Genomic DNA, 25,918 nt, shown 5'->3' on the forward strand with positions numbered 1-25,918 from the left:
CAAACCTGTCTGCACCCTGTCACTTCCTCTTTTGCAACAACTTCACTGGCTGCCTATCAGGAAAAGAGCAGTGGTGTTTAGGCTCCTGACGACAGTATTTAAAGCACTGCAGGGAATTATCCCTGCTTACCTTAGGAAGAAGTTAACTCCGTATGTCCCTGTACGTCAACTCAGATCGAGCAATCGGAAACTGCTCTGTCCCTGCAAAATCAGCAAAGTCAAAATGGGTGGGCGTGCTTTCGCTCATCTTGCCCCTTTACATTGGAATAGACTACCAGATGAGATATGAGCCTACTCCACTCTGGTGCAGTTTAAGAAGAAGCTAAAAACCTGGTTGTTCTAATTGCCATACTGTCACATGCTATCAGTAGTATGCAGCCAAGTGCGCCAAGAGATCCCTGTAGGAATGATTCGTTGCACAGTACAAATTCTAATAATAATAATTGGAAGGAATAGACTGTTCCTGCAGTTGGTCGGGAACGGCTGGGTAAACTTCCTGTGATGGTGGTTGGTGGGGAACACAGACCACTGCCTCTGGGCCTTTTCGATCTGGTACGGATGCTGCATGGCCCTGTACGATTTTGTAACCCGCTTGATGTTCTGGTAGCACACCTTACACTTGTGAAAATTTCGCAGTTCCTCAAGGGTCGTTTTGTCTGTGGAAAACGTTTACATCGTACGTCATTCAGAGGCTGACTAGGTACACATAACAAAAAAAAAATCACGATCAAACCATCCGACAAAGGCGGAGCAATAGTTCTACAGAACACTGCAGACTATAGAAGGGAATGCCTTCGCCTTTTAGGAGAAACAAGAAACTACACCATCCTCAAAGAGGACCCCACTGAACAGTTGAGAGTTTCAATTGCTTATCTTACTGAGGAATGCCTGGCCAATGACTGGCTCAGTAGAAAAGAAACAGAATTTCTGAATAATAAGAAACCAATAACACCTTACTTCTATACAATCCCCAAAATCCATAAGAGACTTGAAAACCCACCAGGGAGACCTATAGTCTCGGGGATTGGTTCACTTTTAGAACCACTGTCGAAATTTGCTGATGCCTTTTTAAGACCCTTGGTACAAAACACTGATACCTACTTAAAGGACACCAAAGACGTGCTCTGCCTTTTTAAAGATCTGAATTTTGACCCCACATCCAGCATCCTTATCAGCCTGGATGTGGAGAGTCTATACACGAGTCTGCCACATAGAGAGACTTTACAAATACTGGAAGAGGTACTGTTTGAGAGCGAATGGAAATACCATACCCCACGACATGTGGTTATGGAGTGCTGCCAACTAGCACTCACTGAGAATTTTTTTCGTTTTGAGGCCACGCTATACAAACAACAGCACGGGACTAGCATGGGCAGCACTTTTGCGCCGAGCATAGCGGGCCTGTATGTTCATCAACTGGAAAAAACCAAGATTCTTAATGAGACGAATCCTTACAGACACCAAATACTGACATGGAAACGCTACATAGATGACGTTTTCTTAATCTGGCAAGGTACGGAAGATGAAGCAAATTCCTTCTTGACATGGCTAAATATGCAAGACCGTTTCTTGAAAATTAACGAGTTCCATGAGCAGGACTAGCCTAGTGTTCCTAGATCTGAACATATATGCAAACTCAGGAAGCCTTATCACAACAACCCATTTCAAGGAAACAGCTCGCAACTGTCTATTAACATATGACAGTTTTCATCCTCGCCACCTCTGACAAAACCTCCCCTTTGGTCAATTCTTGCGACTGCGAAGGAATTGCAGCCACAAGGAAGACTACATGATTCAAGCAGAAGATTTGAGCAAAAAGCTGAGATGCAGGAAATACCCCAACAAACTAATAAAAGAAGCCAAAAAACAGGAAATAACAACAGAGATGCCTTGTTGGAACCAAAAGAAAAATCAGAATCAGAAAACATAAGACCAATCTGCATCACAACATTTAATCAAGTATCGTATACAGTGACAAAGATAATCAAGAAACATTGGCCTGTGGTTAACAGTGGTGGACTTACAATACCCACCCCTATGTTCAGCCACCGCCGGGGAAAAAACTTAAAACTTAAAAGATTTTCTGGTTCACACTCGCCCAGTACTCACAAACCCCACAGTAAGAACACAACCACTACCAAGTGGACATTTTCCCTGCAATAATTGCAGTGTCTGTCATTTAACATCAGTAACAAAAACTGTAATTTTCAACAACAACACAAAATGGGAACTAAGAGGTTTTTCCAATTGTAACACCTGTGGAGTGGTGTACTTAATAACATGCACCTGCAATTTACACTATGTAGGTATGACCACCAGGAAGGTCAGTACCCGCATAGTGGAACATAGGAGCAATATTCGGTGCAAGCAAGCCACAACCAGGATGACAAACCACTTCATCGAGCAGAATCACACACCCAATGATTCGACATGGGTAGTGTTAGAAATTGTAAAAAACAAAGACAACCTGGAACAAATTCTGCATGAACGTGAGCAAAGATGGGTGTTCAGATTACACACAGACACCCTCGGGTTGAATGATGACATTCCCCGGGGTGCTTTCAGAGACTAACGGGACCCACCATACAAAACAAATCCATTCAGAACTATGAGTATCCTTTTTTAAAATCTAAACATAACAAATCCTAACCGGATTAAGATGTGGGAAGTCAATAAAAACAGCAACCCATTCACCAAATCTTAAAACCTGATCAACTATTTTAAGAAACGTTATAAGATCAAATGGCATACCAGTCTCTATGACACTGTAAGATATGAATGCACTAAACCTATGTGCTATTAAGGAACTAAGGGCCCGATGTAGGTAGGGCTTTACCGATCGGTATCGGCCGAAAATACCGATTTTTGGCCCTTACCGATCGGTAAACAGCCATCGAGATGTAGGGAACCAAAAACAGAACGAATCGGATAGAAAACCGAATCGGAATGTGTACCGAACGTGAAAGGATCCGATACGTACATACCGAAAATCGGATATGTAACGAATCGGAAAAACACCGATTCGGTGACAAAGACCGAATCGGTCCATGTACCGAATCGTTAGTGACACCGAATCGGAAAATCACCGATTCGGTCCCACTACCGATTCGTTAGTGACACCGAATCGGGAATTCACCGATTCGGTCCCACTACCGATTCGTTAGTGACACCGAATCGGGAAATCACCGAATCGGTCCATGTACCGATTCGGTAGAAATACCGATTCGGACATGAACCGAATCGGAAAACATGCCGATTCGTATGAATCTCCGATCGGGAAATTCCCCGATTCCAACAGTTGGGGAGATGTAGGGAGGCACAGAAACACCGAAATCGGCTCAAAATCGGTAGAATTCACTCGGTATTTACCATGGATTGCAATCAGGTGGTAACCAACTCCAACCCATATAAACAGTCCCAAAATGCATTGCAACTTGCAGGATGGCAGCTTTCTATGTCATTGCGAGGCGGCTACGGCTACAGCAGGAAGGACAGAGGGAATGGCTAAGAAATGAACAGGTCTACAGACAGAGGATAACCCTGTTCATGCTCACTGAGGCTGAGATCCTACAGAGATACAGGCTGGACTCTGACACCATACTTGAGCTCATCAGGGACCTTAAGCCATACTTGGACCACCACACCCCAAGGGCACACGCCATCCCTGCGCACGTCCAGGTGCTATGCAGCCTACACCTGGTAGCGTCTGGCAGCTATCAAAGTGGAGTAGCAGCAGCAGGAGGGGTGAGCCAGAGCAGCCTGTCAAGGTTCTTCCACATATTCCTTGACGCCATGATAGACAGGATGGACCAATACATCTCATTCCCTGCAACCCACGCAGAACTGCTACAAACCAAAGCGGACTTCTACCAGATGGCACACTTTCCCCAAGTCATCGGTTGCATAGATGGCACGCATATTCCGATTTGCCCACCAGCGGACACCGAATACATATACCGCAATCGGAAATCGACACACACCATCAACGTGCAGGTGATCTGCAATGCCAAGTGCACCATCACAGACCTGGTAGCAAAATTTCCAGGGAGTACCCATGACTCCTATATATTCCAACAGAGCGGCATATATGCACGGCTGATGGCTGGCGATTTTGGAGAAGGATACCTCCTAGGTGAGCCACATCATCAGACCCCCATAACACATGGTAGGTAGGTGTAATACATGTATGCATGTGTCTAATGTGACCCCTTTCTCTTCCAGGCGACAGTGCATATGCCCTCCGCTCATTCATACTCACCCCCTACCTCAACCCCTCCACACCCAGCCAAAGGAGGTATAACCGGGCCCACATACGCACCAGGAATGTTGTGGAACGGACCTTTGGCATCTGGAAAAGTAGATTCAGATGCCTGCACAAGAGTGGAGGTGCAAGGCAGTATACCCCCATCACCTGCTGCAAGATCATAGCTGTATGTGCAATGTTACACAACCTTGCGGTCAAGAAGGGCACTGAGGTGGAGTTGTCTGACTACGAGGACTATGACGACGACGAAGCTGTGCCACTGACACAGCCAGCTGGGGTGTGTACGCCATGTGATGGCAGATACAGACGTGAGGAGATCACTGAGAACTATTTCTGACTGAGTACAGATGCAAAGACAGCTAAATGTTGCTTGGAAAATAAAATTTTTAATAGTGATGCACCACAGTTACATCACTGAAGTGCATTAAAAAATGGAGTCTGTCAAAACAAATAAAGTCCAGGGTCCTGGTATGATCATCCCCCCTTGCCAGCCTATTTTTTGGCCCGCTTTCCAGACCCACTGGGGTGTCCCCCGGCCCCCTCCGAATGGCCTGCAGCATCAGCGGATCGCCTGGTGCTCCTCCTTGGCTCTGATGCAGCGCTGGCCGGGCTGCTGCGGCTGCTGCTGTCTCCAGCATCACCCAGGTCCAGGGCAGGATTGGAGGCGGCGTTTGAAATTAACATGGCCTCCATGGCCGTGGTGATTCTGGCCATCCCCCTGGTCAGCTCAGCCGTTTGCTGACTCTGCACCGACTCCTGATTTGCGCTTCGGATGCACAGCTGGGCGGTCGCCGATGCAAGGCGGGCCATGGCCCGGTTGAGCACCCGGGCATCCCTCCTGCGCGCAACCTCATGCTCCTCCTGCCTGGCAGAGGAGTGGGTGATGGCAGTGGTCAGCCTGCCCAACCCTGCTGCCACCTCCTTGTTGCTGTCCACAACAGCCTGGAACCCCTTCACCAACTCCCCCATCTGCAGGTTGTGCTGCAGGAGCTGGCGTTGGCAGGCCATGGTGGATCTGGCCTGTTGGCGCTGGATTTTGACCATCTGGCCCTCCAGGCCCAGGAACACACTGCCCTCCCGTGCTGGTGCAGCAGTGGTGGTGGTGGTGGTGGTGGCACGGCGTCTGGCACTGCTGCCTCCGGCCTGCTGAGTGGGCTGGGGTGCCACTGGTGGTGGTGTGGTGCTGGCCGGTCCCGGTGCCCCTGCTCCCAGGACAGGTAGGACGGGTGGCAAGGCCACGGTTGTGGCAGGAGCTGTTGTCGGCGGAATGGTCTGCCTTGTTGGGGAGTTGCATGGTGAAAATTGCAAGGGGGGTGAGCTGGGCAGTACTGGGGAGTGCACTGCCTGGAAATCAATCACCAGGACTCCCTCCATTCCAAGCCCTGTGGTGTCTCCTTCCTCATCCTCATCCTCCTCCTCCTGGCCAGGCTGGCTGGTGCTGGGCCCTGCCACTGCAGTAGTAGATGTCGAGGCTCCCTCTGCTGCCACAGTGGTGCTGCCTGATGGTGCCCCTAGGTACAAAGAAGCATTTGTAAACTGAGTGCCGATGTATTACAGGCAGTACAATTATGGCATTCCACATGTCCTTGCATCTCCTTACACCGTGTCACACTGTTTCCTGTCTTGTGATTCTGCACTGACATATCTGGCTAACTTCTGCTGACTACATGTACCATGATGCTTGTCTCTTGTATGTTGGTGGCAGTACAGTGCTGGTGTTTGCCTATGCATTGTGTCTAATGGGGAGGTGTCTGGTAGGGTGTGTCATGATGCGCATGCTTCTTACCTGTAGCTGTGGCCATCGCAGTGCTGTCCAGGGTCCCGATCCCTACGATGCTCGCCCTCTCGATGGTGCTGGAGACAATTTCCTCCAGCTCGGTGAGGGGTGGCGCCGGGTTCTGGCCTCCTCCGGTGTGTCCAGCCTGCCTCTGGATTTCGGCCAGCTTCCTCTTCGTGAGGCTGCGGAGGTCGTAGAACCTTTTCTTTAGTTCCTCAATGGACCTGGGGGTGACTCCAGCAGCATTGACCTTCTGTGCGATGTCGGTCCACAATCTCCTCTTCGTGCTGTCTGGCACGTTGAGGGACAGCCTGCCAAAGAGCTGGCGGTGCACCCTCACCACCTCCTCAACCAGCACCTGCAGTTCTGTGGTGGTGAATTTGGGCTTCCTCTTTTGGGAGGACTTCTGGCTTCCTGCCTGATCTGCCATTCTGCTGTTGTTCAGTCTGCAACCTCCTTCTCCCACTGCTGCTAACTGTGTGTTGGGCTCAGGCAGGCTTTCCAGTAACTTCTAGAAACTTCTTAATTGTCTGCACCTGCCAGGGTTGCCACTCCCTGTTTGGGTGGGGGAGGGGGAGCCACCTCATTGGCTGAATCGCCTATTGCCGAATCGGCTTTTACCGATTCGGTATTAGCCGAATCGGTAAAATCCGATTCGGTATTATCCGATTCGGTAAAAGCCGAATCGGTTCATGCAATGCATTCCTATGGGCTTTTTCGCCATGGGTCTATGATTGCCGATTCGGTTTTTACCGAATCGGCTTTTACCGATTCGGTATTCGCCGATTCGGAACTATCCGATTCGATGAGAGCCGATTCGGTGTTTTCCGATTCGTTGTTGGCCAAATCGGTAATTTCCGATTCGGAACGAGCTGAATCGGAACGTACCGATTCTCATTACCGATGCCGACCGATTCGGTTTTCATTCGGTATTTTTTTCCTACATATCGTTTTCCGATTTCAGAATACCGATTCGGCCCGCCTCGGTATTTTGAAATCGGAAAATCGCGTTTACCTACATCGGGCCCTATGTGCACCAGCAACCATGCCTCCATTAATCCCACTTTCCATTAATCCAAGTACAAAAACGATTAACGTTTTTCTTTTTTTCAAAAAAAGTTTCTAAATAACTCACAATGGAAGCAGAACATTTGGGCACCTGTGTAAAAACATTTTTGTCTACAAATCGCCTTGTGTAATGGCATCGCCTGGTTTTTTATTAACACACCCGTCCCGTCAAGCTAACATCCTCCCAATATGGCCGCAATACACCAAACGGTCCAGCTCTCAGAATCTCTCGAACCCGGAAGCGTGGTGACTTCAAATACACCGCTCGCCCGACCGCCGTCAATATGCGGTCGGTGAGGAACGAGTAGGTAATACCGAGCAGTTTCACCGATAAGGAAGTAAGTACAGGCATGCAAAGTGCAAACGGATATAACTTTTGTATCGATCGTAAGGAGGGTTTTATACTCTTCACTGAAAACGCGTGTTTCTCGATGAAACGCGACTTTAACTATTGCCTTAGAAACCCAACAGCAATATTTCCACAAGGTGATCCTGCCCTCGCCATGAAGTGCAATTAAGCACCAATACATGTAAATATGCCTTTGCCATGATGAAACTGTATACATATGTGTTGTGTGTCCTGTCTATAGTCACATTAAGTCCTGTGTTGTTTATATGTGTGAATTCACAAAACCACGTTTTTCACACCGTTCTCTTTTTGCACTGGATTTGAAAGCCTGCACGCACCAATAAGGTGCACAAGGGACACCCACGCCCTAGAAAATGTGAGTCGCATGTGTGATCCCCTTGCTCTTAAGGAGGGGATGTTTGCCACTAACCATGTGTCATTCTCTTTTACAGATATGTCATTAAGATACACATCGTATGTATAACACGCATGTTTTAAATTAACAGCGCATAGAAAATATATCGAATCAATCCTATTTATTTAAATATAGGAGTGGTATATACAGGGCTGGACCCTGTATGGTCCTGATGAAAAGCTTGGGGAGCTTGAAACATGTCGACCATAGAACACTGATTTAGCCCAATTCAAGGTTAAATAGCAGTGTTACCCCATTTTAATATACCAAACTAGGAGCAGAATAAATTGTTGAGGCCCACTTGCTCGGTATTTTTAATTACACATCCACTCCACCACCACAACACTTTACACCACACATAGCCTTTCACAAATACAGTGCTCCTGCGTAGTTCGCTAGTCGCAGCACGCCCCTTTTTGTAGAGAACTGGGATGGCCCCAATGATGAAGCATGTCACCGTGGGGAAACCCCGGTGAGTGAGGGGACTCTAGAAAGACATTTTTCTTTCTCTTTTTGGTAAGCACTGACATAACTTATGCAGTAACCATACATACAAATTAGGTCTCTGGACCCATTACTATGGGTTCCTGATTTTTTGATATATGTAACTGGAGGCCGATCTAGCTTTGTTTATCCTCCTTCTCCCCCTGTTTCTTAACTAGGTACACATAACAACATTAGGAACCCTCATAATTTCAATTACAGCTAAGTGAGTTGCCCCAACAGCCATTGTACACATTGCTGCTTTGATTGATTACACACATGCTTACACCTAGCATATCTGGTGTAGATGTGATGGGATGTAATTGGAAAATAAACACATTTGATAGACTGTGCAATACCAAAACCATAGCCAGAAGAGATAATGAGCATTTCCATACAGGGTATGTTTGGAAATAGACATGTTTCAGTACCCAAGGAATGGTACACATTTTCACATTGGCTGTGTACTGGTGTACCTTGGGCATCCTGCAAAGGCCTTCATGCCCCAGGCATTTAATACATTCAGATGTGTCGTATCTTGACAGCACACTTCTTGCATCACCAAGTTTTGGAATTGCTGGGATAAGGAGCCATGTCAGGACAAATTTCCACCTGTACAGATAACTTCGAAGGCATGACATGTTACAATGGATATTGGAAATGTACCCCACATCATACAGTGGCACATGAACAATATCATATTTGACATGATGTCACTCTACGGTGGACCATGCCACTACTGAATACATGTACACAATATATCGGCATGTGCAGATGATATGCATACTGTAGCAATCATGACCTAAACATGATCTATTGTGCTTCCACTACCACATACACTGGAATTGTCTGACACTTGGAATATGGCTCCTCTCACACACAACTTATATGTTGTCATTTCCAAACAGGCAACATGTACTCCACAACACTAGTCTGATGATGATACACATAAAAAACAAACACGGTTATGGACGGAATGTTGCACAATGGCAAAACATTCACCCCAGTCACAGATCTGGGTTTAATCCATCGTTATTGTGCTCACCAAGCCACCCCAGTTCAGACATGGCCATATGCAAATCAGTCTTGACCCTGTGCCTCATGGGAACAGTCCAGCCCGAACTGCCAAGCCATGTCTTCCCTGGACCGGAATCAAGCATCTTAGGACCGGTTTCTGGCTATCAGCTGTCTTCAGCCAGGATAGCTTGACTCCAGTGGCGTAGTGAGCACGCGACCCACGTCTGGGCATACCCTTCCCACATAGGGTGAACAGCAAAACAAACAAGGTGATGGACGGAATGTTGCACAATGGCAAAACATTCACCCCCAGTCACAGATCTGGGTTTAATCCATTGTTATTTTTGCTCACCAAGCCACCCCAGTTCAGACATGGCCATATGCAAATCAGTCTTGGCCCTGTGCCTCATGGGAACAGTCCAGCCCAAACTGCCAAGCCATGTCTTACCTGGACAGGAATCAAGCATCCTAGGACCGGTTTCTGGCTATCAGCGGTCTTCAGCTAGGATAGCTTGACTCCAGTGGCTTAGTGAGCATGGGACCCACGTCTGGGCATACCCTTCCCACTATTCTGACATGACACTCACTCCTTGCACTACACGTATGGCACAGATGAAGGCACTCACCTGTGAAGCTTGGGTTGCTGAAGTTGGCCGGCTCAGTGTCTGTGTGAGGGGGTGTCCAGCTACATGTGACCTTTCAGGTTGTAAGTGTTTAGGTGACACAGTTGACATGCCTGGATTATACACATTGGTTAGGCTGTCTGAGCCATACACATATGTGACTGTCTTACACATGCACCTGTTAGCCATTTAACACATCCATGTGCTTAGCGGCATCACTAACTAAACACATGTAGCTCACTTGAATGATGCTGTGCACATATTATACTCAGTTAAAGGTAGTGAGAAAGTGCCCTCTTTCTGCATGGTTGCCCCCACTTTTTGCTGAATTGCTGATGGGTCTTGACTGAGTGTGCCCTGGGCTTCTGTTAGTTAGGTACCCAGGGCCTATGTTTTTTCCCAAAAACTGCATTGAAGTTTAAACCCAATTGGCATCTCTGGCCACAGGTCACCCCCTGGTAAATGGTACCACAGGTACCCAGGGCACTGTGACCAGAGAAGGCCTTTAAGGGTTGCAGCACTTATTGTGCTACCCTTAGAGGTCCTGTACCATTACACACACATAGTGCTTTTGCAGGCTGCGTGTTTTCGTGCAGAAAAAAGTGAAGAGTCGACATGGCACACATCTCTGTGTGCCATGACTACAACCCACTGCCCTGGCATAGATCTGCCACCCCTCTAGCTGGGTGCACTATTCCAGTAGTGAGGATACAGGTGCATTAGCCCTGTACCCTTACAGTGTCTAAGTCCATTCTTAGACATTGTAAGTGCCATTAAGAGTATATGGTGCTGGGAGTTTGTCATTACGAACTCCATAGTACCATAGTGGCTACACTGAAGACTGAGAAGTTTGGTATCAAACTTCTCAGCACATTAAACCCACACTGATGCCAGTGTGGCATTTAATGAAAAATGCACACAAAGGGCATCTTAGAGATTCCCGCTGGAAACTAACCAAAAACTAGTGTCTGAACTGAGTGGCTGCTCCCCAGCTGTCACCACCAGACATGTTTCTGGACCACTGGGTCGAGAGCCTGCTGCTCTTGGGGGCCTGAAACAATGCACATCCTGGGACGAGGTGCCAAGCCTCCTTCCCCAGGATGGGCAGGGTCCACGAGGGGAAGCTTCAAAGGCTTGCTGCCTTTGTGAGCTTCCCCAGGCAACTTTCTGATTTCAGTAACTAGTCCCCACTGGTTCTGACCCCCACTTTGGGTGGGAGAACCGGCGGTAAAGAAAGTGAGGAAGAGAGGTGTTCCACCTCTGCCAGCTCCACCCCTCAGCTGCAGGAGGCGAGGTGAAGCACAACTCCCAGTCCCCACCATCTTGCAGATGGGGGGACTCTGCCAAAAAGGGACAGGCTCATGCCCCCCTCCCACTGGAGGGTGGCATAATAGGGGGTATACCCACCCCAGGGAAGGGACCCATTGGTCCTAAACCTTTTTACCTACCTGTAACACCCCTAAATCTAATATTTAGGGGCACCCCTGAACCTTGCTTCCAGAGACAAGAAGAATCTACAAGAAAAGAAGGACTGAACAGCTGTGCAGCAGCTAACAAGATGAAAATGTTGACTGACTTGGCCCCAGCCCTACTGGCCTGTCTCCCGTTTGAATCTGCTCCTGCAAAATCCTGGTGTGTCCTGCAGCCAGCAACCTCAAGAACCCCGGAGGACCTGCCTACCTTCACTACAAAAAATGGTGTCACCCGTAAACACCAGATTTGATCATCTGAAACCTATGGCTCTGTCACAGCGGATCCGCCCCACTCAGCACCCACCATCCAAGGCCCGAGCTAGAGTGGGCAAACACCTCAAGGAGATCTGCATGGCAATCTTGACCAGAGATCCAGTGACCCCTGACCTACCCCATACCTCTAGCCGACGTCTGCATCCTAAATCCAGAGGGCACCCCCAACCATGACCAGGAGCGGGTAAGAAGATCCAACCCCAAAAGGCACCCCTGCACCGGATGCCCTACAGCCTTGGGTGGCTAAATCGATGGTGCCTAACCAACCTCTAACTTTCCAATGTACCTCTCAAAGTGGTGTTTGCACCCAAAAGACCTTCGTCCACGAGTCTACAGTGCCTTTGCAAACCAGAGATTCCCCTTAGCGAACAACAGGGCGCCCAATATCGAAACAGCAAACTGCACCCAGCCGCCCCAGTGCCGCTGAGGGTGCACCTTTGGTGCTACCTTGTTGCCCCATTTGCCATGAGCTAAACACCAGGAGCTTTGTTCCCACAACCAAGTGGCCTGCTCGTTAGCAGCCACCAACTGGAGGGCCTCTATCCCCCATTGGATAACAATGGGGTCCAGCACTCTGCACCCAGCCGCCATAGTGCCGCGGAGGGTGTTACTAGAGTGCATCCTCTACCCTGGGGGACCCCTGAGTCTAACCTCAGAACCTCAACTCCCACTCCCAAATACTTACCTTAAACCTGATAACACTTTTTCCGCATAGGATAACATTGACTGTTTTTCTGTGAAAAGTTCGAAGTATGGAGTTTGAGAAACTAAAGAAATTCTTTAAAATAGCATAATCTAACAAAAACGATTTTACTTACCTGTTTTCAGGAAATCTCCCAGAGTAGTATCTAGGTATACTACTCTGTGTAAGCCTAGTAAATTCAAAAGTAACTTACGTGTTATTTATCAAAAAAGCCTATTCAAATCTATATACTGCATTTACTAAGTATTGCATTTCTCTGCATCCATACTGCAAATCAAACCAAAGTGCACATACAATTATTATTCAAACTGTATTTCAACTGCATTACTACTGTAAAGTATTTATTGCTTACCTGTGCAGGCTTGCTTGGTTCTAGAAAATAAAAACACTAAAAGAACATTTTTATACAAAAACAATTGGTCTGAAGTTCAGTGTTTGAGTGTGTGAATTCATTTGCTGACTGAGTGTGTACAACAAATGCTTAACACTGTCCTCTGATACTGCCTTACTGCTTGACCACACTGCCACAATTAGAGAGTGAGGTGCCATCTAACTATACCTATGCCTACCTTTGGGGTTCCACTGGTGTCTGTGCACACTATATCTCACTTTGGTATAATATGTAAATCCGTATTTGTAAAGCGCAAACTACTCACCCTTACGGGGCCCATTGAGGAAATTAAGTATGTAAAGTAACACAACATGGCAAGCAATATGACTACTGGCACAGGTTAGATGGCAAACAAAACAAGATTAATGATGAAACACTGAATTAGCATAGAAAGTACATTTTAATAAATTTGATAAAAAGTGTCACAAATTGAATCATTGACATTGATAAAACATGATAAAAATAGATCCATTATCAAATATGCATTATTTGTGAAAAAAGTAATATAGTTGAGGGATGGTTTCCTGTCTACGCGTTTCGACACGTTGAAGGTGTCTTCCTCAGGACATTACCATCATGATACTGCGTTTAGGATGTAGAGACTGCTAGTGCAGCAATGTAATAAGTTGTGTGGTCTCTGGATATCGATTTATCTGTATTTAAAAACTTTGGTGGCTGCTTAGTGTTAAGTTATTGTGGATGATCCTTTATAGAACCGTGTGGTTTCTCAGCCGAATGAAGTTTGGGCAAATTTCAGATGGACAGCTATCTTTATTGCTCGAGATAGTGAAGTAACAAAGTCACATAGTTACATGGCTTAATGAGGTTTGGTCCTGTTCAAATTACCGGCTGTTCAGAGCAAACTAAAGACGTTTCGAAGTTACGCGGTTGCCCAAACAGTCGCCGTTTGGGACTGGTTTCAAATTATCAGGTTAATATGCAAATCATCAGCTGTCCGTATCGTGTAAATTAATCAACGAACACTGCCAAACGAGATAGCGTGGTTGGTGAGCCTTGTTGAGGTTAGTCGTATTCAGGTTAATGGCAGGGAAGACATGGCTTGGCAGTTCGGGCTGGACTGTTCCCATGAGGCACAGGGTCAGACTGATTTGCATATGGCCATGTCTGAACTGCAATTCAGTCTGTCTTTTCCGTTTAACACAGATTTAACACAGCTAGCCGGAAATCTGAAACCGAAAAATCTCTACCAGTTGGGTAACAACGCAACTCCGGTACGCCTTCACTACGTTTCACACAGCCATTAACCTGAATACGACTAACCTCAACAAGGCTCAGCAACCACGCTATCTCGTTTGGCACAGTTCGTTCATTAATTTACACGATACGGACAGATGATAATTTGAAACCAGTCCCAAACGGCGACTGTTTGGGCAACCACTTAACTTCGAAACGTCTTTAGTTTGCTCTGAACAGCCGATAATTTGAACAGGACCAAAACTCATTAGGCCATGTAACTATGTGACTCTGTTACTTCACTACCTCGAGCAATAAAGATAGCCGTCCATCTGAAATTTGCCCAAACTTCATTCAGCTGAGAAACCACACGGTTCTATAAAGGATCATCCACAATAATTTAACACTAAGCAGCCACCACAGTTTTTAAATACAGATAAATCGATATCCAGAGACCACGCAACTTATTACATTGCGCAGTCTCTACATCCTAAACGCAGTATCATGATGGTAATGTCCTGAGGCAGACCCCTTCAACGTGTCGAAACGTGTAGACAGGAAACCATCCCTCAACTATATTACTTTTTACACAAATAAGGCATATTTGATAATGGATCCATTTTTATCATGTTTTATCAATGTCAATGATTCAATTTGTGACAGTTTTTATCAAATTTATTAAAATGTACTTTCTATGCTAATTCAGTGTTTCATCATTAATCTTTTTTTGCTTGCCAACTAACCTGTGCCAGTAGTCATATTGCTGGCCTGGGTGTGTTACTTCACATACATTGTTTACCCTGACCCAGGAACTTTACCTATATCAGGGGGTCCTTGTTTCTTCACACATTGTGGAAATTAAGCAAGCTATTGCCCAGAGTCACTTGGTGCTGAGCTGAGCTGCCGCCGGAGCCGGGGATCAAGCCGTGACCCCTGTGCTCCAAATTCAGCTGCCTGGCCACTGCACCATACCTCTCCACAATAGTATATACAGAGCCAGCTTCCTACATTGGTGGATCAGCGGTGGGATATACAACTTTGCATTTGTTGGACTACTTGGTTACCACCTGATCACACAACAGAACTCTTACATTGTCTTTAGAATTCAGATTTTTTGAAATTGTCATTTTTGCAAAATTACTAAAAGTATTGTAAGGGCCTTGGGTAAGTTCCTTTAGAATTTTAGAAAATTAAAAGTCACTTTAGCTAGGTTTAGGGGGGTTAGAAGTTTTTTTTACAATGTCTCAAAACAGTCGTTAGTGAAAATAACCACAATTCCATAGAAGACTTGGTTGAGGAGCTCAACCTCACCCCTTCCTTACCTTCACTTGTCTTTCAAGGAGGTAAGGTCCCTGTGTAAATTTAAAAACACAGCCATGGGTCCCCATAACACCAAACAAAACCTCCAGGAGTTGTTGGCTGAGTATGATAAGGACCATCCATCTGTAAATGGTGAAGACCAATCAGATGAGGAAGGATGTGAAGGGGATGACCCGGTAGTTCAACCCCCTCCACCTCCTAGGGAGAAAAGTATCCAAGTACCCTTGACTCCAAGAATAAACCTCTCGGTACCTAGGTCCCACACAGGTGGGTCAGGTACCTCTGAGGACATTGAGGACAGCCTCAATGAGGAGGACAGCCTCTTAGTAAGGCTGACCAAAAGACTGGATCTAGAGACCAGGTTGCTGGCTCTAGAAAGAGAGAGATCAGAGATGGGCCTAGCACCGATTAATGGTTCAAGTTCAAGTTCAAGTTCAGAGATTTGTATAGCGCACTACTCACCCAGAGGGTCTCAAGGTACTTGAGGGAGGGGGGTGCTTTACTTATCGAATATCCAAGTTTTTAGTTGCTTTCTGAAGGCTAGGTGGTTCTGTGTAATGCGGAGGTGGGTGGGGAGAGAATTCTAGGTTTTGGCCGCTAAGTAGGAGAAGGATCTTCCCCCCATGGTGGATTTATGGATGCGCGGAATAGCGGCGAGTGCTTGATTGGACGATCGTAGTTTGCGGGAGGGGGTGTAGAAGGACAGTCGCGTGTTGAGTCATTCGGGTCCTTGGTCGCAGAGGGCTTTGTGTGTGTGGGTGAGGAGGCGGAACGTTATTCTCTTGTTGACGGGGAGCCAATGGAGGTCTTTTATGGGGTCAGAAATGTGAGCTTGCCGAGGGATGTCCACTATGAGTCTGGCTGAGGCGTTTTGGATTCTTTGGAGTTTTTTCTGTAGTTTGGCTGTGGTTCCGGCGTAGAGGGTGTTTCCGTAATCCAGTCAGCTGGTGACCAGTGCGTGGGTGACTGTCTTTCTTGTTTCGGTGGGGATCCAACAGAAGATTTTTTTGAGCATGCGGAGGATGTTGAAGCAAGATGATGAGACGGCGTTGGCTTGTCTGGGCATCGAGAGGGAGGAGTCCAGGATGAAGCCAAGGTTACGTGCATGATCCGTAGGTCTGGGTGCGGTTCCCAGGGCTGGTGGCCACCAAGAGTCGTCCCAGGCAGAGGGGGATGATCCTAAGATGAGGACTTCCGTTTTGTCCGAGTTTAGTTTTAGACGGCTGTTCTTCATCCACTCGGCTACGTCTTTCATCCCTTCGTGTAGGTTGGTTTTGGCAGTGTTTGGGTTTTTGGTGAGGGATAGGATCAGCTGAGTGTCGTCTGCGTAGGAGATAATGTTGAGGTTGTGTTGGCGTGCAATGGATGTGAGGGGACTCATGTATACGTTGAAGAGGGTGGGACTGAGTGATGATCCTTGTGGTATGCCGCAGATGACTTCAGTGGCCTCTGATCTAAAAGGGGGGAGGCGGACTCTTTGGGTTCTTCCAGCGAGGAACGAGATGATCCAGTCCAATGCTTTCCCTTGTATTCCGATGTTGCTGAGGTGTTGTATGAGGGTGCTATGACAGACTGTGTCGAAGGCTGCGGAGAGTTCGAGTAGGATGAGGGCAACTGTTTCTCCGTTGTCCAGTAGTGTTCGAATGTCATCTGTTGCTGCAATGAGGGTGGTTTCGGTGCTGTGTTTGGCTCGGAAGCAGGACTGTGAGGGGTCGAGGGATTTGTTGGATTCAAGGAAGGCGGCGAGCTGATTATTGACGGCTTTCTCAATGACTTTGGCAGGGAATGGGAGGAGCGAGATGGGGCGGTAGTTCTTAAGTTCAGTGGGATCTGCTGTGGATTTCTTCAGAAGGGCGCTGAGTTCGGCATGTTTCCAGCTTTCCGGGAAGGTAGCGGAGTTGAAGGAACAGTTGATGACATCGCGGAGATGGGGTGCGATGATGGAGTCTGCTTTGTTGAAACTGTGGTGGGGACATGGGTCGGTTGGCGATCCTGAGTGGATGGAGTTCATCAGGCGGATGGTGTCTTCTGTGGTGATTGGGTTCCGGGCGCAAAGGTTGTTAGAGTGCGGTTTTGGTTCGAAGGTGGGTGGAGTGGGCTGGTGTTCGGACTGGTTTTCAAAACTGTTATGTATGTCGGTGATTTTGTTGTAGAAGAATGAGGATAGAGAGTCGCAGAGGTCTTGGGAGGGAGTGATGTCGTTGGTGCCGGCGGTGGGGTTGGTAAATTCTTTGACGATATTGAATAGTTCCTTGCTGTTTTGGGCATTGTTGTCAAGTCGATCCTTGAATGCTGATTTCTTGTTGGATCGGATCAGTTGGTGATGTTTGCGGGTGGCGTTCTTGAAGGTGGCCAGGTTGTCAGTGGTTGGGTTTTTTCTCCAGGCTTTCTCAAGAGTACGACAGATCTTCTTGGATTTCTTAAGGTCATCGTTGAACCAGGGGGCTTTTTTGCTACTTTGCTTGAAAAGATGGTTCTTCAAGGGTGCTAGTTCGTCGGTGCTGTGGGTGATCCATTGTGTGAGGTTGGTGGCTGCTTGGTTTGGGTCCGATGACATGGCAGGGGGGTTTTGGTGGAGCGAAGTGAAGAGCTCGTCTGTGGTGATTTTGTTCCAATTTCTTCGAGGAATAGGATGTGGGGGGTTGTGGGTCGTGGTCTTTTTGTAGCTGAAGTGAACGCAGCTGTGGTCCATCCAATGGAGGGCTTTGGTGTGGTCGAAGGAGATGTGCTTGCTGGAGGTGAAGATAGGGTCGAGCGTGTGTCCGGCAAGGTGGGTGGGGTATCAACAAGTTGTTTGAGTCTGAGACTGTCCAGGTTGTCCAGAAGGGAGGTGGTGTTGCTGTCGTTTTTCTTTTCCAAATGGAAGTTGAGGTCTCCCAGTAGAATGTAGTTCTCGGTGGTGAGGGCATGTGGGCTGATGAAGTCAGTGATGTCTTCACTGAATTGTGTGTGGGGTCCTGGTGGTCTGTAGATGAGGGTGCCTCTGAGTGTGGTCTTGGGGTTGGTGTGGATCTGGAAGTGAAGGTGTTCGGCGTTAGCAAGGTTATCGTCGGAGCTGGTTGTGATGCGGATGGTGTTCTTATGGACGATGGCGATGCCTCCTCCTGTTTGGTTGATGCGGTCCTTTCGGATGATCTTGTAGCCGTCCGGGATGGCTATGGAGATGTCGGGTGCTGATGAGGCGTTCATCCAGGTTTCTGTAAGGAAGGCGACGTCCGGTAAAGTAGTGTCGAGTAGGTTCCAAAGTTCAATGGAGTGTCTGTGGACCGAGCGGGTGTTCAACAGGATGCACTTCAGGTGGTTAGAGTCAGAATTATGTCTGGAGTTAGAGGATTTGGTGTGGGTCCTGATGCAGTCGAATTTGCAGGAGTGGCAGGAGAAAGGTCCATGGGTGTGTCCAGGGGCAGCTTGGTAGCATTGTGGTGTGCGGCCGGGGTTCAGGGCTGAGAGGGTTGCGGCGTTGTATGTTATGCGGGTGGAGTGGGTTTTGCGAGGACCAGGGGGCCTGGCGCTGGGCGCGGTCCAGGCGCGGACGGGCGTAGACGGGCTTACCTTTGGCGCACCTTCGGCGCGCATGGGGCGCGACCGCTGCGCGTGAATGCTGCGCGCAAAGGCATCTGTCATATGTGGATGGTGGAGGGGCGAGGGAGGAGCAGCTGGGAGGCGGGTGCGGGGTGGAGAGCCGGGCAGGGAGGCACAATAACAAACAACAAAATGGGGCAAGGGCAGCACAGCGAAGTACAATGATATTGAAAGCGCACTTTCGCAGTATAGCGTTATTATACAAATATAATGAGAAGTCAGGCACTATTAATTTCGTGAGCAATGCGAGCTAGCAGGTATTAATTTGGCAGTCTGGCGCTACGATACCAATCAGCAGGGAGCTTGGAGCTGGGAGCAGCGTGAGGAGCGACCGCTTCTGATCGGATCAGGACGGTCACAGCGCTACCACGGGAGAGCGGAGCCTGCAGTATCAGTGGGAGGGAGGAGCAGCTGGGAGGCGGGTGCGGGGTGGAGAGCCGGGCAGGGAGGCACAACAACAAACAACAAAATGGATGGCTGCGAGCCAAAAGCGAAAGAGGATTGGGGCACAAACAATTAAAACGCGAACAAATTGGCAATGGCACCGGCACAATCAGGCACAAGACATATAATTAGGCAAAGGCAGCACAGCACAGTACAATGATACAATGAAAGCGCACTTTTGCAGTATAGCGCTATTATACAAATATAATGAACAGCCAGGCACTATTAATTTCGTGAGTAATGCGAGCTAGCAGGTATTAATTTGGCAGTCTGGCGCTACGATACCAATCAGCAGGGAGCTGGGAGCTGGGAGCAGCATGAGGAGCGACCGCTTCTTATCGGATCGGGACGGTGGCAGCAATCTACTCAATCTTATGATCCTAAAATCCCCAAAGGGATTGTCCCTACATATGAAGAGAGTGATAATATCACAAAATGGTTCACAGTCTTTGAGAGGGCTTGTGAAGCCAGAAGAGTTAAGAAAACTCACTGGGGCCGCTCCCTTGGGAACTGTTCTCTGGTAACTGCAGAGACTGACTCCTGGCCTTTCTGGGTCAGATTCTGGGTCTTATGACCTCATGAAGAACACTCTGATTGAGGGATTTGGACTCACAACTGAGGAGTACAGAATTAGATTCAGGCGGGCTCACAAAACCCAAAACCAATCCTGGATTGACTTTGTAGAGTACTCAGTTAAAACACTAGATGGTTGGTTGACTGGACACAATGTGCATGATTTCAATGAACTTCACAATCTGTTCATGAAAGAACATATTTTAAGTAATTGCACTAAAGAGAAGTTACATCTGCATTTGGTTGACCTACGTCTAAGTTCTCACCAAGAATTGGGAAAGAAGGCAGACCACTGGGTCAAGAAAAGGGGTACAAATCCTCCCTTGGGGAAAGGTGGTGAGAATCCCTAAGATAAAAAGCCTGAGTCTTCTGAAGGGCGCCAAAAACCTGCACAGGGAGGCGGGTCCCAAACCTTTTCCCAATCTACTAACAAGTACAGGGGAAAGAACTATGATCCTGCAAAGGCCGGGTGTAACAACTGTAGAAAGTTGAGACACTTAATTGGAGATGCTGCTTGCCCAAACAAGAAAAGCTCTAGTCCTACTACAGCTACTCCTGGTGTATAAAGTCTCCAGATGGGATCAACAGTGTGCCAAGAGCAAATTGGGTTGCACACTGAAACAGTTCTAGTTTCGGAATGGGAAGTTGAGTTTGCCACTGTAGCTGTGTGGCCACCCAACGTAAAGAAATACTTACAATACCCTTGGATTAATGGAACTAGGATAGAAGCTCTGAGTGATACAGGTGCCAGTGTCACTATAGTGAGAGATACACTGATTTCCCCTGAGCAATACTTGATTGGGAGAATTTACCCAGTTACCAATGTGTAACCACTAACCATGCAATGGCTATGGTGATATTAGTCTGGGGGGGGGGTGGGGGTTACTGTCCTGAAACAGGTAGTGGTCTCTCCAAAGCTACCAGATGTGTGTCTGCTTGGCAATGACCTGGAAACCAGGCTGAGGTTGATCTAAAAACCCATGTACCAATTCTAGATATCCCTGAATTGGTGTGTGTAAAAACAAGAGCACAGAGCAAAAGGCAGGGTGAAAAAGAAGTGTTGGAGTCTGAAAGTATGGCCCAACCTTCCAAGAGAAATGGTAAGAAGACTGGGGGACCAGCGTCTGTAAAGAAAAGGATCAGGACCCCTCTCCTCAGGGAGAGGACTTGGATACCCCAGAGGGAACTGAGCCTATGGAGCTTGACCCTTACCAGGTTGATCTCTTAGGCCTGGAGGGGCCCTCTAGGGAAGAGCTGTGCCATGGGCAGAAGGACTGCCCAACTCTTGAAAGCCTGAGGCAACAAGCTGTTGCACAGGAAAAGGGAGATGTCAGTGGTACCCACAGAGTTTATTGGGAAGAGGGACTACTGCACGCTGAGGCCAGAAACGCAAACCTGGTGCCACAAGGAGAGTGGTAGTGTCTCAGAAGTGCAGGGAGTTTCTCCTAACTTTTGCTCATGGCAGCTCCCTAGCTGGACATCTGGGCCAAATAAAGACTTGAAAAAGGCTAGTTAGCTACTTTTACTGGCCCCAGATGCTTCAAAAAGTAAAGGAGTTTGTCAACTCCTGTGTCACCTGTCAGGCCAGTGGCAAGACAGGTGACCCATCAAAGGCCCCCCTGATACCACTACCTGTGGTGGGGGGGTCCCCTTTGAAAGGGTAGGTGTGGACATAGTCGGTCCACTTGAACCTCCCACTGCATCAGGAAACAAATTCATTCTAGTGGTACTGGATCATGGCATTAGGTATCATGAGGCAATTCCACTTAGGACTACTACCCAGGGGCATCTCAGCGCTTTACCTGAAAGGGTAAGACGACAAAGGGAAAAGGCGGGGAGAGGAGAATCAGAACAACCAAGTTTTTAGTTGTTTCCTGAAGGATAAGTAATTTGTGGATTCCTGCAGCATTAAAGGAAGCGAATTCCAATATTTCGGTGCTACAAACGAGAACGGTCTGCCGCCTGTGCGGGTGAGTCGAATCCGGGGAATGTTCAAAAGGGCTAGTGAATTGGATCTCAGATTACATTCACTCCTGAAGTAGCCAAGGCCCTCATTGGTGTCTTCATTGGTGTCTTCACCAGGGTAGGGTTTCCTAAGGAGGTGGTTTCAGACAGAGGTTCTAACTTTATGTCTGCTTACCTAAAACACATGTGGAAAGAGTGTGGAGTGCAGTAAAAGTTTACTACACCCTATCACCCACAAACCAATGACCTTATTGAAAGATTCAATTAGACATTGGAAGGTATGAATATGGGGCTCCCTGAAAAGCTCAAAAGGAGATGGGATGTCCTCTTACAATGCCTGCTTTTTGCTTACAGAGAAGTGCCACAGAAGGGAGTAGGTTTTTCCCCCTTTGAATGTTTTTTTGGCCATCCTGTGAGCGGACCACTCTGTCTCGCAAAAGAGGGTTGGGAGAAGCCTCTCCAAGAACCCAAACAAGATATTCTGAACTATGTGCTTGGCCTAAGGTCCAGAATGGCTGAGTTCATGGAAAAGGCATCCAAAAATCTTGAGTCCAGCCAGGAGCTTCAGAAGGACTGGTATGACTAAAAAGCTGCACTGGTTGAATTTAAACCTGGGCAAAATGTGTGGGTTTTGGAGCCAGTGGCACCAAGGGCACTCCAGGTCAGGTGGAGTGGCCCTTACCCTATCCTAGAAAAAAGAGTGAGGTCACCTACTTGGTTGACCTGGGCACAAGCAGGAAACCCAAAAGGGTTATCCATGTGAACCGCCTTAAGCTCTACAATGACAGGGCTGATATCACCATTCTGATGGTGACTGATAAGGATCAGGAGTAACTTTGGGTGTAGTTTGCCTAGTAGCGCTACGCGTAGCTATGCAAAGTGCACTTTGCGCTACGCGAGCTACGCGAGCTACGCGAGCTACGCGTAGCTACGCAAAATGCGTAGTGCACTGTGCAAAATGCTCCTTTGCACTGATTGCACAGTGCCGGATGCCTGTCCGCACTGTGCAATCAGTGCAAACCGCATCTTGCCCAGTGCAAGCAGTCGTTTTCTACCGCTCGAGCAGATTTCTACTCGAGCGGCAGCTTTCTCGCGAGCAGTCGCGAGCATACGCGACCACTCGTAATGGGAAACCTGACATCCCCGCGTTGAGAATCTCGCCAGGAGGTTTATTTTCCATGCTCGCGATCGGCAACTTGATGTTGCTGATCGTGAATGAGGAAAAAGTCTCGCCGGGATGTCATTTTGCTCGCTCGCGGTCGCCAACTTGACGTTGAGGACCGCGAGAAAGCAAAAAATGACTGCTACACGTTTGCATTGTGCTACGTCCAATTCGCGAAGTGGTGCAAACTTCACAATCTACACGAGCGTGGTGTAGTACTTCGCCCAGGGATAACCAGGAGACAAAGAGTGAACCTCTCACTGACCTCCACTCATACAGCCCAAAAGATAGGTCAGTGGAAGGAGTTGTCTTTACAGACACCCTCTCTGCCCAACAGCAGACTGATTGCAAGCAAGTCTTGCAGCAGTATGCAAAGCTCTTTTCCTTGACCTAGTCAGACAAACTGGTGTATCAACGATGTGGACACTGGTGACAGTTAACCTGTCAAAAACAAACTCTATCAACAGTCTGATCAAGTCAGGGAAAGCATCAGAGCTGAAGTCAGCAAGATGCTGGAGTTAGGGGTTGTTGAACCCTCTGAGATCCCCCGGGCCAGCCCACTAGTCCCCAAGCCTCATCCACAGGGTGAAAAGAGAGAGAGAGACGAGGTTCTGTGTGGATTATAGAGGGCTCAACTCTGTCACCAAGACAGATGCTCACACTATCCCGAGAGCAGATGAGTGGATAGACAAATTGGGAGCAGCCAAATTTCTATGTACCTGTGACTTAACTGCAGGGTACTGGCAAATTGACATCGCCCATGGAGCAAAAGAGAAAACAGCATTATCCAAACCTGTTGGGCATTATCAGTTTACTAGTATGCCTTTTGGTTTAAAGAATGCCCCTGCCACCTTCCTGATGTTGGTGAATCAAGTCCTTGCTGGATTGGAGTCCTTTAGTGCAGATGATATTGCTGTCTTTGGCTCCTCCTGGCAGGATCACTTGATCCACCTTGGGAATGTTATAAAAGCCCTACAAACTGCAGGCCTAATTATCAAGGAATCCAAATGCCAGTTAGGGCAGGGAACTGTGGTGTACTTGGGCCACCTTGTTGGTGGAGGCCAGGTATAGCCCTTACAGCCCAAGATCCAGAGTATCATAGACTGGGCAGTTCCAACAACCCAGACCCAAGTCAAGGCATTCCTTGGCTTTACTGGGTACTACAGGAGGTTTGTGAAGGGATATGGGTCCACTGTGGCTCCCCTCACAGAACTCACCTCCAAGAAGATACCCAAAATGGTAGACTGGACAGTTAGTTGTTAAAAGGCTTTTGCCACCCTGAAAGAGGCTATGTGCTCAGCAACAATACTCAAAGCTCCAGACTATACCAAGCAGTTCATTGGCAGACTAATGCCTCTGAGCTGGGGATAGGAGCGGTCCTATCCCAGACCAATGATGAAGGCCAAGACCAACCTGTTGCTTTTATAAGCAGAAGGCTTCTCCCCAGGGAGCAGCGTTGGAGTGCCATTGAGAGGGAGGCGTTTGTTGTGGTTTGGTCCCTGAAGAATCTGAGACCATACTTGTTTGGTACTCACTTCCTAGTTCAAACTGACCACATACCTCTCAGATGGCTAATGCAAATGAAAGGTGAAAATACTAAACTGTTGAGGTGGTCCATCTCCATACAGGGAATGGACTTTGTAGTGTAACACAGACTTGGGACTGCCCATGCCAATGCAGATGGACTTCCCAGGTTCTTCCACTCAGAGAATGAGAACTCTCTAGGGAAAGGTTCGTCTTATCCTCTTTCATTTGGGGGGGAGGGGTTTGTGTGAGAAAGTGCCTTCTTTCTGCATGGTTGCCCCCACTTTTTGCTGAATTGCTGATGTACTTTGACTTAGTGTGCCCTGGGCTCCTGCGGCTAATCAGGTACCCAGGGCCTATGTTCTTTCCCTAAAAATTGAATTACAGCCTGAACCCATATGGCATCTCTGGCCACAGGTCAGTCCCTGGTAAATGGTACCACAGGTACCCAGGGCACTGTGACCAGATACGTCCTCTAAGGGCTGCAGCACTTATTATACCATTACACTCACACACTTCCTTTGCATGCTGTGTATTTTGGTGCAGAACAAAGTGAAGAGTCGACATGCCACACACCTCTGTGTGCCATACCTACAACCCATTGCCCTGGCATAGATCAGCCACCCCTCTAGCTAGCTGGGTGCACTATACCAGTGGTGGTACAGGTGCATGAGCCCGGTACCCCTACAGTGTCTAAGTCCATTCTTAGACATTGTAACTGCAGTGCTGCCATTAAGAGCATAGGGTGCAGGGAGTTTGTTATTACGAACTCCACAGCACCATAAAGGCTACACTGAAGACTGAGAAGTTTGGTATCAGACTTCTCAGCACATTAACCCCAAACTGATCCCAGTGTGGGATTTAATGAACAATTCACACTGAGGGCATCTTAAAGATGACCCCTGAAAACCCAACTGGATGAACCAGGGCCCTGGCGGAACAAGCGCTACACAGTGAAGGGGAAGCCTTGGAGCCTCAACAATACCAAACACACCACCGAAGCACAAGTGCACCGGGCAGTCCCAGTGGGGAGGAAGCAATACCATAAAGGCGCGCCAAAATGTGCGCGCAGGCGTCTTCACTCACGACACCAATCCCATTTCTACCCAAACCGCTTGATCCCTTGATGAAATGGGAGAATTGGAGAGAATATTTCATGAAGAACCTATAAGCCCTAGAAGATGAAAGTGGGGAAGCATTCCCCAGCAAGAAGAGGAAGAGAATATTACTCCATAACTTAGCCAAGAAGGAATCACGGTCTTCCAGAACTTGGTCCCCACACAACGACAGGTCGCAGATGATGACGTGTTCCGACATGC

The 25,918-nt window shown here is 47.9% G+C and overlaps 1 protein-coding gene across 1 annotated transcript; it reads right to left on the reverse strand.

Moving 5' to 3' along the window:
- Positions 1 to 4,551: 4,551 nt before the first annotated feature.
- Positions 4,552 to 6,758, reverse strand: LOC147670580 (uncharacterized). The gene is made up of 2 exons (XM_086948154.1): positions 6,051 to 6,758; positions 4,552 to 5,775 (listed from the first exon to the last, which is right to left on the reverse strand). The coding sequence occupies exons 1-2, from the start codon at positions 6,469 to 6,471 to the stop codon at positions 4,757 to 4,759; spliced, it is 1,440 nt and encodes a 479-aa protein (XP_086804280.1). The 5' UTR covers positions 6,472 to 6,758; the 3' UTR covers positions 4,552 to 4,756.
- Positions 6,759 to 25,918: the final 19,160 nt, after the last annotated feature.

This window comes from Lissotriton vulgaris, unplaced genomic scaffold (assembly GCF_964263255.1).
Source record: "Lissotriton vulgaris unplaced genomic scaffold, aLisVul1.2 SCAFFOLD_1933, whole genome shotgun sequence".
NCBI classification, from domain to species: Eukaryota; Metazoa; Chordata; class Amphibia; order Caudata; family Salamandridae; genus Lissotriton; species Lissotriton vulgaris.